General features: G+C 41.9%; 1 protein-coding gene across 14 annotated transcripts in view; it reads left to right on the top strand.

Annotated features, from left to right (window-relative positions):
- The window catches only part of CAMK2G (calcium/calmodulin dependent protein kinase II gamma), a 117,082-nt gene that overhangs the window by 76,088 nt on the left and 28,796 nt on the right, over positions 1–12,198 (top strand). For 13 of the 14 annotated variants that reach the window (XM_063405865.1, XM_063405864.1, XM_063405866.1 and 10 more), the window contains 4 exons: positions 838–932; positions 3,497–3,619; positions 5,750–5,833; positions 6,425–6,467. In XM_063405865.1, the coding sequence (XP_063261935.1) occupies positions 838–932; positions 3,497–3,619; positions 5,750–5,833; positions 6,425–6,467 (345 nt within the window). The remainder of the gene's footprint in view (positions 1–837; positions 933–3,496; positions 3,620–5,749; positions 5,834–6,424; positions 6,468–12,198) is intronic. The other variant, XM_063405874.1, reaches the window with a different exon arrangement.

Raw genomic sequence — 12,198 nt, 5'->3', positions numbered from 1 at the left:
CAACATCATTCCATGTAAAAGAGTGATTCCTTGTAGCCTGTTGCTGGGAGGGTGCACAGTGCTCCTTCTTACTGGGTGGAGACATGAAGGCACAATTGAGGATAAGCGCCTTGTGTGGATGGAAGGAGTACTGGAGCCTGAACTCATATGATGCTGGCTCCTAATCTTTTCCTCAGGCCATCTGTCAGATGTTTGAGACTCAAGACATAGGACCTGTCTATGTTTTGAAGAGTCAGTTGTTTAGATAACTGTAGCAGTTTCCTACTATACTAACTATGTAGAAGATGAAATATTGAAGAGGGATGATTTTTTTAAAATAAGTTAGTGTAAATGTATCTGGGACTGGTAAGTTTAAAGATTAATTATATCAGTGTTGCCTGACATGGACTCAATGGTTCTCTGCAGGCCAGGAGTGTCAGCTTTGTCCCTGTTATTTTTGTCCCAACACCATGCACAGTAAGCATCTAAAAACAGAGTCCTCCCTGAAACATCCCTTGCTGCCTAGGAACCCTAGGAGATGTGGCTTCATCTTACTCTGAGGGCAGCTGGGAGTTGTGTCTCATCAGCCATGGTAGCCAGAGGAGGGTAGAAGGACATCGTGCAGCTCGTTCTAGCTCCCGGCACTGCTGTTACGAGCTGAACAAGAACTGCCAGGGTGAGGTTCAGCAGATGACAGATTTGTACCGTGTTTTGCTATCTCAGAAGGCTAGATATGATGGCAAATGAAGATATTGAGCAATCATTGCCTTGGGGACTGTCAAGAGGGAAAAAAGAGGGTCTAAAGGAATAAATGGCGTATTAGCCTAACCATAGTGTGTCTGTGTCTCTCCCTCCCAGGAGTGATTCTGTACATATTACTAGTGGGGTACCCTCCCTTTTGGGATGAAGATCAGCACAAACTCTATCAGCAGATCAAAGCCGGAGCCTATGACGTAAGGGCACTTTCTTGCTGAGTACCTGCATGGGTGTAGAAGCCATCCAAAACATGGCACTATCTTACCTGGCGTCCTGCAGCAGGCCCAAGCTTCTGTGCAAAGTGACGTTTGGCGCGCTCGTACACCTCGTTGTCTTCACTGCCTGGGACACAGCCCTGTGTGGGCTGCTGAGGGGTGTGTGGGAGCAGCACAGTGGGCACTACAACACTGACAATTGTTAGGGAAATGCAGAGGGTGGGAAGTGGCGTCTTCTGGTAATGCTAATGTGTCCAGTGGAGTAGAGGGAAGATAGAATGAAGGAGCTTGTCTTGGTCAAGGCCTAATAAAAAATATGGGGATTTATTCTGTAGAAAAATAGCTTAAATTATGGTCTTTACTCCTGTGTGCCATAGTCCATGGACAGCATGGAGCCCAGTGAGAAGATTGAATGGTGGGGACCATTGGAGGGGTGGCTTTGTGGTGGAGATCAGCATGGTGGATTGGGTTGGAGGCTCTGGTAAAAAGCCTAGCAGATCATGGAACACTTCTTAGAGCATGGTAAAACTGAGGTGTAAAAAGTGCCTGACAGAGGAATGGCAAGGAGGTTAGTGCTGAGGGAAGCAAAGGTGATATGAAATGTAGTTTGTGTACCACAGTTTTAATGTTTGACATAAATTCTTCCATGTAAGGAGAGGCTTGAGTGGGAAGAAGGAAATCCTGGAAATCCCAGCTCAAAGCCTGTGGGCATGAATATCAAGAGGAAGCTGGGGAATTCATTTTATAGGCTGTCTTGTGGTTTGTATTAAACAAAAATAAAACTCCAAAAGGTGAGGGTTCTGCTGGACTCCATCTGTTGGTTACCTCCCAGCTTCTGTGCCTGACACCATGAGAGCAGCTGTACTGGTGAGAACAAAGGTCTGCCTGTGTCCTGGCTCAGTGGCTTCCTGAGTGAAAGCAAAGTGATGTCTTTGTACCTGCTAGCCTTAAATGGACTTGTGTTCCTCTCTTGCCTTGCTGCCCTTCTAGTTTTTGTGTTGTTTGTTCTTATTTGAAGTGTTTTTGCACTAATTATATCAATGGGGATTTTGTAAGTACTTAGGGATTAAATACCTCTTTCTGAAGTCATGAAGAGTGAAGTGCTGATCCCTCCTTGTCTGTCTGTTGGTTTTGTATTCTTATCTGTAGTGAACGAATTTCTGTAGATTCTTCCCTCATTTTGCCTGCTAGAAAACTGCTCCATTTTACTGAGGCACCTGCCCCTCTTGTCCTTACCCAGCACCAAGGGGCCTGTATGCACAGGAGCAGTCTGTTGTTCTCCCTTGACCAGAGAGGAAATGGCGACAGTGAAAACAGTGATTTTTTTTTTTTTTTTACTTTGTGCAGCTGGGTAGGGGTTTTGCAAGACATTACCATGAATATTTCAGAGTTCAGGAGTGCAGAAATTGTCCTTGCTTGAGACTTCAGTATCATTATTTTTGAGTGTCCTCTTGCAATGTTTGCAGAACAAATTGTATAATGCCTTAGTGATGCCTGCAAATGCAGAAATGAGATTATATGCAAATCAAATACAGCAGGTGTGTTGTTATGACCCAACTGAGTAAAGCGATAAAAAAGCATGAGAAAAAAAGATGAATTAAACTTTTTCTAAATTATGTAGTACTGTAAGGAAATGTTTTCAGGATAAATCCATTTTTTCTCCCACTTAGACAGGGAGCTTTACGCTCAGCATATCTGTGTTCTGAAGTTCACCTATATTTGTACAGTAGATTCATAGGATTTAACCTCAGCATGCTGTCATCCATACCCCATGCAGTTCTCTATGAGATGGTGTAAATATCTCATCTTTATCGTTACTGGAATTAGAGCAGAAGGCAGTTAACCTCTCATGGATGATCAGTAGCTGAAATACTTAGAATTCTTTTCATTGTTTTCATGCTTCTGTATTCCCATCTGCTGTTACATCTCTCTTGCTCCCCAAGTAGTGATCTTGGTATGGTAGGTGGTTGCTAACAACTTGCTGGTGGGTTGCTACACCTAAGTGACTGGTGTTGTTCCAGGATATTGTGTTTTATGGTGGGAAAAGTGTACCTGATCATGGGATGTTCTCTGTTAGTGCGTTTTGCTTTCATGCAGTTTTGCTCTAGTTAACTGTTTGTGATTTTTCCATAAGCTGTTAGAGCTTTTAGCATGCTGGAGAAAGAGACAGGTGGGGTAAAAAATGATAGTGCCTGTGTTTTTCATGTAAGAACTCAGTTTAAAAGATCTGTGACTTTTTTGACTGTTGAGTGTGAAAGAAATTCAAAGGTCTGAGTGATTCCTAAAAGGCTTTTAATCTCTTAATCTTCTTACTTATGTCTGGTGAATGGTACAGGTGTGTCCTGCTGTCTGGTACCATTCATTTGCTGGATTCTGGATGATTTTTGTTCAGTATGAGTTTTCACAATAATTGGTGGGTTTTGCAAATGTGTTTGCCCCGGTATCAAAAGGGCAAAGGCTAGAATTTAGCTGTGTAGCAGAGGAAAATCTCTTCTGCTGGTGCAACTTCTATTGAGTTCATCATCTGTTCCTTCTTCCTCTTTTAGTTCCCATCACCTGAGTGGGACACTGTGACTCCTGAAGCCAAGAATTTGATCAACCAGATGCTGACGATAAACCCAGCAAAGCGCATCACGGCTGACCAGGCTCTCAAACACCCATGGGTTTGTGTAAGTGTCCTCCTTATTTCAGGCTGATTTGTGGCTCACCTTGAATGGACATGGCAGGAAGACTTGAAGGACTCAGTATAGTTCAAATATTTCAGATTATGATTTTTTTTTTTTTGGATACTGACCTTCAACAAGCCAACTTTGTCATGCTGTGGTGTTTTTATTACCACAAGTAGTAAAAAAAAAATTCCCTTGTTCTTTTAGAATGTTGTCAGTGTCCATAGATTCTGGTTTTTTCCCACATCTTGTCCAATCTATAGCATCCCAAAATGTCAAATGAAGCTTGGCATCAGACAAAAATTTTTAGACCATTTTGGTCTTCATCTCTGCTTCAGTTTATAGCATAGCATCTTTGCAATGTCTGGGACATTTCTGCTGTGCTGCAGCTTAACTGGCTGTAAAATTAAAATCAGGAAAAAATCTTTTACTGTTCTGTGTATGTAGTTTCTGCCTTGCCAGACCTCACACATAAGTATTTTTCATCTTCTGCAAAGTTGGCAAGGAAACCCCAGAACAGAGCTGGGTGTGGGTAATACCACAGCATACTTCTGGGATGGGTTTAGTGAGCTCCTTTGCTGATTTGTTCTTGAGAAACTGTGGTGTCTTTATACCACAAATCAACAGATAGCAATTTAAAGTTACTTATGTTAACATCTGTCTAACAGAACTGTAAAATGATGCTGATTCCTTGGAAGTCAGAACTTCACACTAGCTGAGACTGCATCTCTTTTTTTTTTCTCCTTACATGCTTGTAATCAGTTGCAGTTCCTGTGTATTATTTCATCCCAAAGCCTGCAGCTAAAGTTGTATTATGATAGCCCACTCCCTGTGGCAACTTTCCTTCTCTGAGCTAGGCAGAGTCTGATTTCACTGCCCAGCCATGTCAGCCTCTCACTGAAACTGCCTCCTGTGAGTCTGTTGTTTCCCTTTGCTTTGCAGTCCCTGTGTGCACATGTTTCCTTTCTGGATATGTATGGCTCCTAGAAAGTAAACGTTGTAGGAAATCTAAAAAAGTTTAGAAGTTTATCTGAGACCCTGAGTGCCTTGTCATCACTGAGCTGCTGAAGTATGTACCCTGACTCTTGCAAGGGCACATGGAACAGCTGGGCATCACTGTCCCTCCTGAAGCAGCTGGAGGAGCAGTGACCACCAGAGCTGTTGGGGGACACTTTGGCCACATTCTCCCCATGCACTGCCATGTGTCCTGCAGTAGGTGACCAGTAGTGACAATAGGATCAAAGCAGAGACTTCCCACGAAACTAGCTGAATATAGGCACAGTTTACAGTTCTTTTGGGTATTGCAGATTTTTTTCCAAGCAAGAGAAAGTTAGTAGAGATTTTGTTCACACTCAGCTGCCAGGTTAGAAATTCACCCACTATCCTCATAAAGGAAGTTCAAGCTTGTGGTTCTGTGCAAGAGCAACAGCTACTTTGGCATTAGTCATTGGCTTCCTCATGTGCTCTAAATGCTTGGCAGTATCAGTCTCTGATTTCCTCTCATGGTTTTCATGGCTGTAACACTTCTGGGAAGTTGTCTTTTTGGAGTTGATGGGATCCCAATCTGCTATGGATAGCAGATATGCATCACTGTGTAGAGATTATGCTCATTTTTTTGTGTTGGTACAATAGAAATACATGATCTTTTCTGTTACACGCTGACAATCTGTTACTGCAGTAATACTACAAAGATGCCAAGGCCTCTCCTAGCCAGCCTCTTACATTCAGGGGGTTGCCATGTCCATGGCTGCTGCTCACAAGTAGTCCCTTACTGCTTGAAATTTTTCTTTCAAGCTGTAACTGATGCAGCCCAGGTATTTTCTGTAGTGCCTCTAACTGGGTTCCCCATGGGTATGCTTGTTCCTTTTGCTTTGTCTTCATACTGTATTAAATTTTACGTGCTCCTGAAAGGCAGGGAGCACTGATTCTCACAGGTACCTCGATCATAGATTTCTTGGGTGCAGTCCTGTCGTAGCCCACCTTGATTTAATGTGTCTTGGTGGAAGTGCTCAGGTTATGAAGCATTTGCAGTGGTGAGAGGCTGAACATCTTGATAGTGTGCAAGTGGAATGAACTTCCCTGGCTGATTTGGTATGGGTGTGTTCTTGATCTTCTGCTGTTCCTGTTTTTCAGCAACGATCCACTGTCGCATCAATGATGCACAGGCAGGAGACTGTGGAATGCTTGAGAAAGTTCAATGCTAGAAGGAAGTTAAAGGTAAGTATGTCTTAATTTGCCTTAAGTTTGTTTTTACATTTTTCATGACTAGCATAGTGTTAGGGAAGTCCCTTATGTAACCCTCCAGTACAGGGCACTGAAGCAGTGTACTGAGGAGCTGGGTAGTTTCTTTCTCCAAGCTCTAAGCTTCCTATGCCTCTTCTGCTACATATTCACCCCTTCTGCTTTCTGCTAGTGAGTTGAAATAGAGCAGTTAGTTCTGGGACTTTCAGTTCTGAGTGCTCTGCACCTTCCAGTACAAGTGGTACCAGTTGCCTGCAGCTGGGGCAAAGCCTATGGCCTGTGCACAAAGCAGCTCTCTGCTGTGTGAAACCCAGCTATGTGTTTAATTCTTAGTGATATTTGGATTTTCTAGCTACCCTGCCTGGCATTTGGCTGCTGCTGTGGAAAGGCAGGGCTGTGAGTGGTCCCTTGGCAGCCACACGTGGGACTCCTGGACACACTGGGGTCCTCCAGGGTAGCACTGGGTATAGCTCTGCATTGGAACTGGTGCACTGTGTTCTCCCTGGGTCAGCCCAGCCCCTTGCTCCAGTGGCACTTTCTGTTATCCCTGCTTTGTCTTCCCCACAGGGCGCAATCCTCACAACGATGCTTGTGTCTCGGAATTTTTCAGGTAAGTTCAATGTCCCCATCCTTTCCTTGGTTTTGTTTTGTGTGACTGAGCTGCAGAGTATTTTAGCCATTTTGGAGTCAAGCAGGAGGGGAGGAAACATGCTTTCACTTCATCAGGATGTAATGTTGATCACTTTACCTGAGCTGGTGACCAGTGTGAAATAGGAAATTACTTGTTTGGAGAGGAGCACATGGTATTTTCTGGTACAAAACAGAAGTCAGCCTTCATAATTGTCTTATGATATTTTATTGGCAAATTACTTGTGAGAAATTCTAGCTGGTATCATTAGCTTTCCCATCATAAACCAAGAGTGAAGAGCTCTTATTAGGTAGGAGTGTTTCCTTCAGACCTGAGGCAGGGACGGGGAAGTAATATTGGTGAGAAGAGGGACAGGAGCTATTTGGGTATTGTATTACTTTGACTCATCAAAAATGGGTCTGAAGTGCCTCAGCTATTAGTTTTCCTTCTTGGAGTCTCAGAAGTGGTTTTCATCCTTTTAAATTTAATAGCTAGTAGCCTGGCTCCCACCCAACTGCATTACGTAGTGCATTTACTGAAAATGCAAATCTCAACATGTAAATCCACGCTTTTTGGAAGATTATTGTCTTGGCTCGGCACACCTAGGTGATGCAATCTTATTTGTGTTCATCTTCATTTGGGTTGAAAACCTCTATTTGTAAGTGCTTTTGGTTTATGGGATCTTTGTTTTCTTTACCCTCTTTGTAATTTTTTTTCTCTTTAAAAAGAGCAATCATTGAATGCATGAGTCAGATTTGTATTGCACCTGACTACAGCTGCTTTCCACTGGAAGTCTGCTGTATGGATTATGTGATGATGGAAGTGTTTTAATTTCGTCTGGCCATTTACTAATGGTGGATAACAATACTTATATTCTGGATGTTGTTACAATAAACTTGTAATTGGAATGGAAACCTCTGTGAAATGATCATCCCAGCATAGAGTGCACATTCATGCATACATTCTTCTGTGAACTCAAGGCAGCATTTTTAACCTTCTGTATGGTGATATTAAAAAAAAAAGTGAAACCATGCTACAATTAAGGGTCAGCAACATTCAAACTTTTTTTTTTTCCTTGCTTTCAGGTAGACCTGTGCCAATATGTCAGCATTACTTGCAGCTACAGCAATTTCTTTTAACTGCATTTCTCATAGTTTGGCCTTAAAGGGACAGTGATTTTCTCCATTCATCTGTCCCACAATTGTGCTATTACAGGACTTAAAAAATTTATGCTGTTGTCTTATTCTGAAATAACTGTTTGAGGAGCTGTGGCACAATGACAGGGCTTCTACTGGCCTGTACAGAGCAAAACATTTTCTTGGGCCTTCTGCTGGTGTGAACTGGTTTTGTTCTATTTACACAGCTCATCTTTATTTCACTTAATTGATGACTCTGAAATAGACAGGGTTTTTTTTCTTTTTTTTAATAAACAGAAGTTTTAGATTAATTTTTAGTCTGCAAATGTCACTTCTAATGAAGCTCCAGAAGTGCTTGGGTAAGAAAATCTCTTACAGCTAAGACTTTGACTGCATCAAATGCCAGAGAGAATGGTTCTCCTTAATGGTGTGTGACCTGTACATCCACTTAATCCCTGAGCTAGTACTGAGGAGGAAAAAGCTTGCTCTACTCATTCTTCTCTGTGTCAAGGGCTGAAGCTGCTGGATCCACTTCAGTTAACAGCTGAAGAAAAGGAAATCCTAGGAGGCCCTATAGTGAGTGCAGGGTTTGCAGTGTCACTGATTTCTGCTTTGAATATAAACTGTGATTCCAAGTATGAGACACTCAGAAAAACTGTTGAGAGAGAGGTTAGAAATTTAGATGCAAAGCCTCTGTTGAGAGTAGCAATTCCCTGTGTTTTTATGTGGTTTTAGAGGGTGAGATCATCTACTCCTGTTTTCTTTGCAGTGCAATATGAGCTTGACTTTTTAAAAATTGTAATTATTTTTTAATTTACTTAGGTTTTCTAGTTGGCTGCAGTTGCAGTAGATACATCTGCTGGAATTAAAGAATAAATGCGTGCTGACTGAAAGTAATAAGTTTAAAAGTTTGTGTGGGAACTTTGGGTAGAACTCAGATTTTTCTTAGCATGACAGGCATCTAACTGCCCTTGAAGAGTTCTGCAATAATATTTGTTTCTTTCCCTAAAGTTCTTAAGGGGTTTTTATTTTCTCAGATTGAGTAACTCTATTTTGTGGGTTTTTAGAAGTCCCATTCCCAGCAGACAGGGAACTAGATTTATGAAGAGAGAAGCTTCTTCCTGCCTGGGATGAGATTTCCTAAAAACTTCTTTCACAGATGTTTTAAACAAAGAGGAAAATGAAGGCTCATGTGACCCCAGTATCAATTAATTAGGCACGACTGTACTATCTGCAGGAAATATGAGAAGGCTCCTTTAATCTTCTTGTCATTACTATCTCCTGTGTCACATTTTGTAATAGGGAATTCTTTCGCTGTGTAGACCTGTGACAAATTGTATTCCCAAAGAATCTGTAGCAGTACTCTCTTTTTAGCCCAGTAATTTTTTGCTTGCTCTGTGCCATGTACCCCAGGCCAGTTAACTTAAAGGATATCTGGTTTCTTTCCACAGTTATGATATATTCTGCCATGTAATATTGGCTATTTGTGGTTCTTTTTAGAAGATTGCATCTCTGGCCAGCTGAAGACTATTTATTCAAAGCAGGTACAGCTGCACTCCTTTCAGTGTAAGTCAGGAAGTTGAAACCTGGTTCCAGTAAGGGATTTCTAGCTTCTCTCCACACTCTGTTCGGTGTTAATTCACCTGCAAGAGTGAGCAATGCAATGTAAGTTTTGCTATAGGATTCTTGGAGTCACGCATTGGATTACCTGGGTGTTCACTTGGGGCTTTGGATGTTCCGATCCACACAAACACTGATCTGATCTGCATTCACTTACAGAAGTGCAGTCAAGGAAATCAACTGATTAGATCATACACAAGAAACTCCTAAATCATCTTCTGAGAAGTAAATGCAAATTTATTACTAGAAGAGAGTTGGCAAGGTTTTTAGAGATTCCTGCAATAAGGGTACCTGGATTCATTTGTGTAGATAAACCTCTGTAAATAAGCTTGCTATGAACTGAGTGAAAGGATGGAAAGAAACTGGTTTTTATCTTAGGAGCAGCCATCTTCACAAAATGCTGAGAAGTGGCTTTTCTCCATGAGCTGATTTTTATGCACAACTTACAAGTGGCCTATGTGAAATTCTTAGTTCTGTTTCCCTAAGTGGATTGCAACTGTTAATTTAGGGAGCTGTTCAACAAGCTTCCACACTGTGAAATTCACTTCTATCACGTGGTTCAGCACAAGTCCTGTGTTCAAAATAGATCCTAAGGCAGACATTGCAGGTAATTGGGCCTTATGCCTGAAGCCTCTATTTTTAACTGATGCTGAGCTTTTTTCTGGGTTATTGCCACTGCTTGCTCAAGTCAGTTTTGTGAGGGAAATGTTGTGGCAGAGTGTGACAGTAAGTGGAATTTGTTACATGTCTCTACAGATCCTTAGTAACACTCCAATGTGCAGGTTTGGGTTTTTGACTGGAGAGGTGAGGTCGAGAGAGGCTGGAGGCAGATTCACTGAGCAGAGTTCTTTCTAACTAAGTAAAGAAGGCCCAAATATGCCTCTGCATATGTATTATAATCTGTACAGAGACATTTTTAGCTGACTAAAGAGCAAGAAGGAGGAAATAATACAAATACTGAAATGGGACTGAAATATTTTGCTGTCTTGTTATACCTCCTTTCCAGAAGTGTGAAATTGAATTTTTGCTATGTTGTGTGTATGTGCATATATGTATATATTTATACTCCGGTTGAAATTTGAGTTCTTTTCCCTAACTGAAATGAGTAATGTATGAGAAGTTTCTACTGTGTTACGTTAGGTAGATATTGATTCAGAAATTTGTATTTGTGGTAGAAATCCAAAGGTATGAAAATATGGAGGGGGAAAAAGTAATTAAGGTATTTGTAGAGCTTTGACTAATTAAGTGTAACATCACTGGAAATCACATTTCCTGAGCAAAAGATGAAGTCACATTTAATCAAAAATTAGGTTGTTTTTAAGTGTTTTCTCTGTATCTACTAAATCTCTTAAGTTTTAGTTAGTGGTGCTCAACTACTCCAGTGCAGACCTGCCAAGGTAGTGGATTTTAGTTAGTGACTCCCATTTGCAACTTCCTAGAGCGATACAGATTTCATGTCTGCATTTAAGTGTTTATCACTATAGCCAGAGAGTCTAATTTATCATCAAAGGTGGATGTCATAGAATAATTTCTACTACCTCTACGTTCCTCTCTCTAGAGTTCAGGAAAGCTCTGTGAATACTTAAATTGTGGTGTTTGTTTAATAAATGGATATTCTTTAAGTTACACTGCATTCAGGGGCATTGTGCATGATGGTGGCCAGAGGTGCCTCTTGTGAGTCTGCACTGACTGTTGGCTCCTTTGTGGTGACCCCAGAAGTGATATTGAGTTGAGAAATAGTTAATACACCTTTTTTTGAACTGAGAATATGAGAATGATAAGCTGCAGTTCTGTGTCATTGGGAAGTCTGTGTTGGTGTGATACAATTTTTATCAAGTCTCAGTAAAGTCCAGAATTCTTAAGGTATAAATGCTTGTGTTTAGAAACCAGAACTTGGCTTGTTTGTTAGATTAGCATCATCAGTTAGACCTAATACAAGCAGCCTCCATGTTCTTCCTGCATCCCAAAAAAAGAACTCTCTGGAAAATTAACTGAAGTGAGAAATGTAGCTGAGTTTTGGCAGCTGAGGACAGGGCAAGACCAGGGACAGGCTGGATGGACGGTTGCTCTCTCTGGAAGAGGAGCAGTGGGGCTGGCAGTGGGGAAGGCACTATCTGTGGCTGTCTTTGGGCTATTTCCTCCTCAGTCCCCCCTTGGCTCTGGTACATCCAGAGTGTCTGGTGTTTATTGCTGATGAGTTCCGCATTAGAGATTGGTGTTTCTGCCAGGAACGTGGTCCAGAGCCCAGAGTTTACTACTGAGGAAAACTGAGAAATGTGGGAAGAGGGAGGGGTATGCACAGGAGAGGCCTTTTGTGTTTCTCTTCAGAGATTAACTGAAGAGTGTCTTGTTAAGCCAGGAACAGAACTGTGGTTCTAAATTACTGGGTTAGCAACGTGTGCATTGGTGTTTCTTTATTCTAGAACTTCTATAAGTTAAGAGGAGAGGGAGTTTAATCCCTTTAACATGTAGAGGAAATGGGAAAGACAGGAAAAAACTAATACTAGCATCTCATGCCTGGAAAACCATAGAGCATTGGTACAAGACCATTTCAGGAATAGTAAAGAATCTGCCTGCATTTTTCTTTGGATTTTTCCCCTCCTGTTGTCTCTTTGCTAATCTGCCTGTCTTCTGGAAGGATTTTTGTTATAGGAGGTCCTGTCTGCTGCTCGTGCAGAAATTTCTCTTGCATCCTCCTTTATTTCTGTCTTGTAACTCGTCCAGGTTGATCAGTGGATAGACCTGCATGCATCCCTGTTGTCTGAGGTGTCTGAGCCACCTTTGTGTGTAAATGCATTTCATGGGCTCTCCAGCTGCCTTCATCAACCCCAGTGTGTGTGATGCATGAGCCAAGCACAGCGCAGACGGAGTTTCTCCCTGCAGCGCTGGGGTGCTGTCAGGCCTGTGGCAGAGCAGTGTGTGCTGAGAGGGGGGCTGGATGGCCAGGCTGCACCAGG

Source organism: Prinia subflava, chromosome 9 (assembly GCF_021018805.1).
Source record: "Prinia subflava isolate CZ2003 ecotype Zambia chromosome 9, Cam_Psub_1.2, whole genome shotgun sequence".
NCBI classification, from domain to species: domain Eukaryota; kingdom Metazoa; phylum Chordata; class Aves; order Passeriformes; family Cisticolidae; genus Prinia; species Prinia subflava.
Note: the sequence above shows the minus strand (reverse complement) of the source record. Positions and strands in the feature narration are given on the sequence as shown.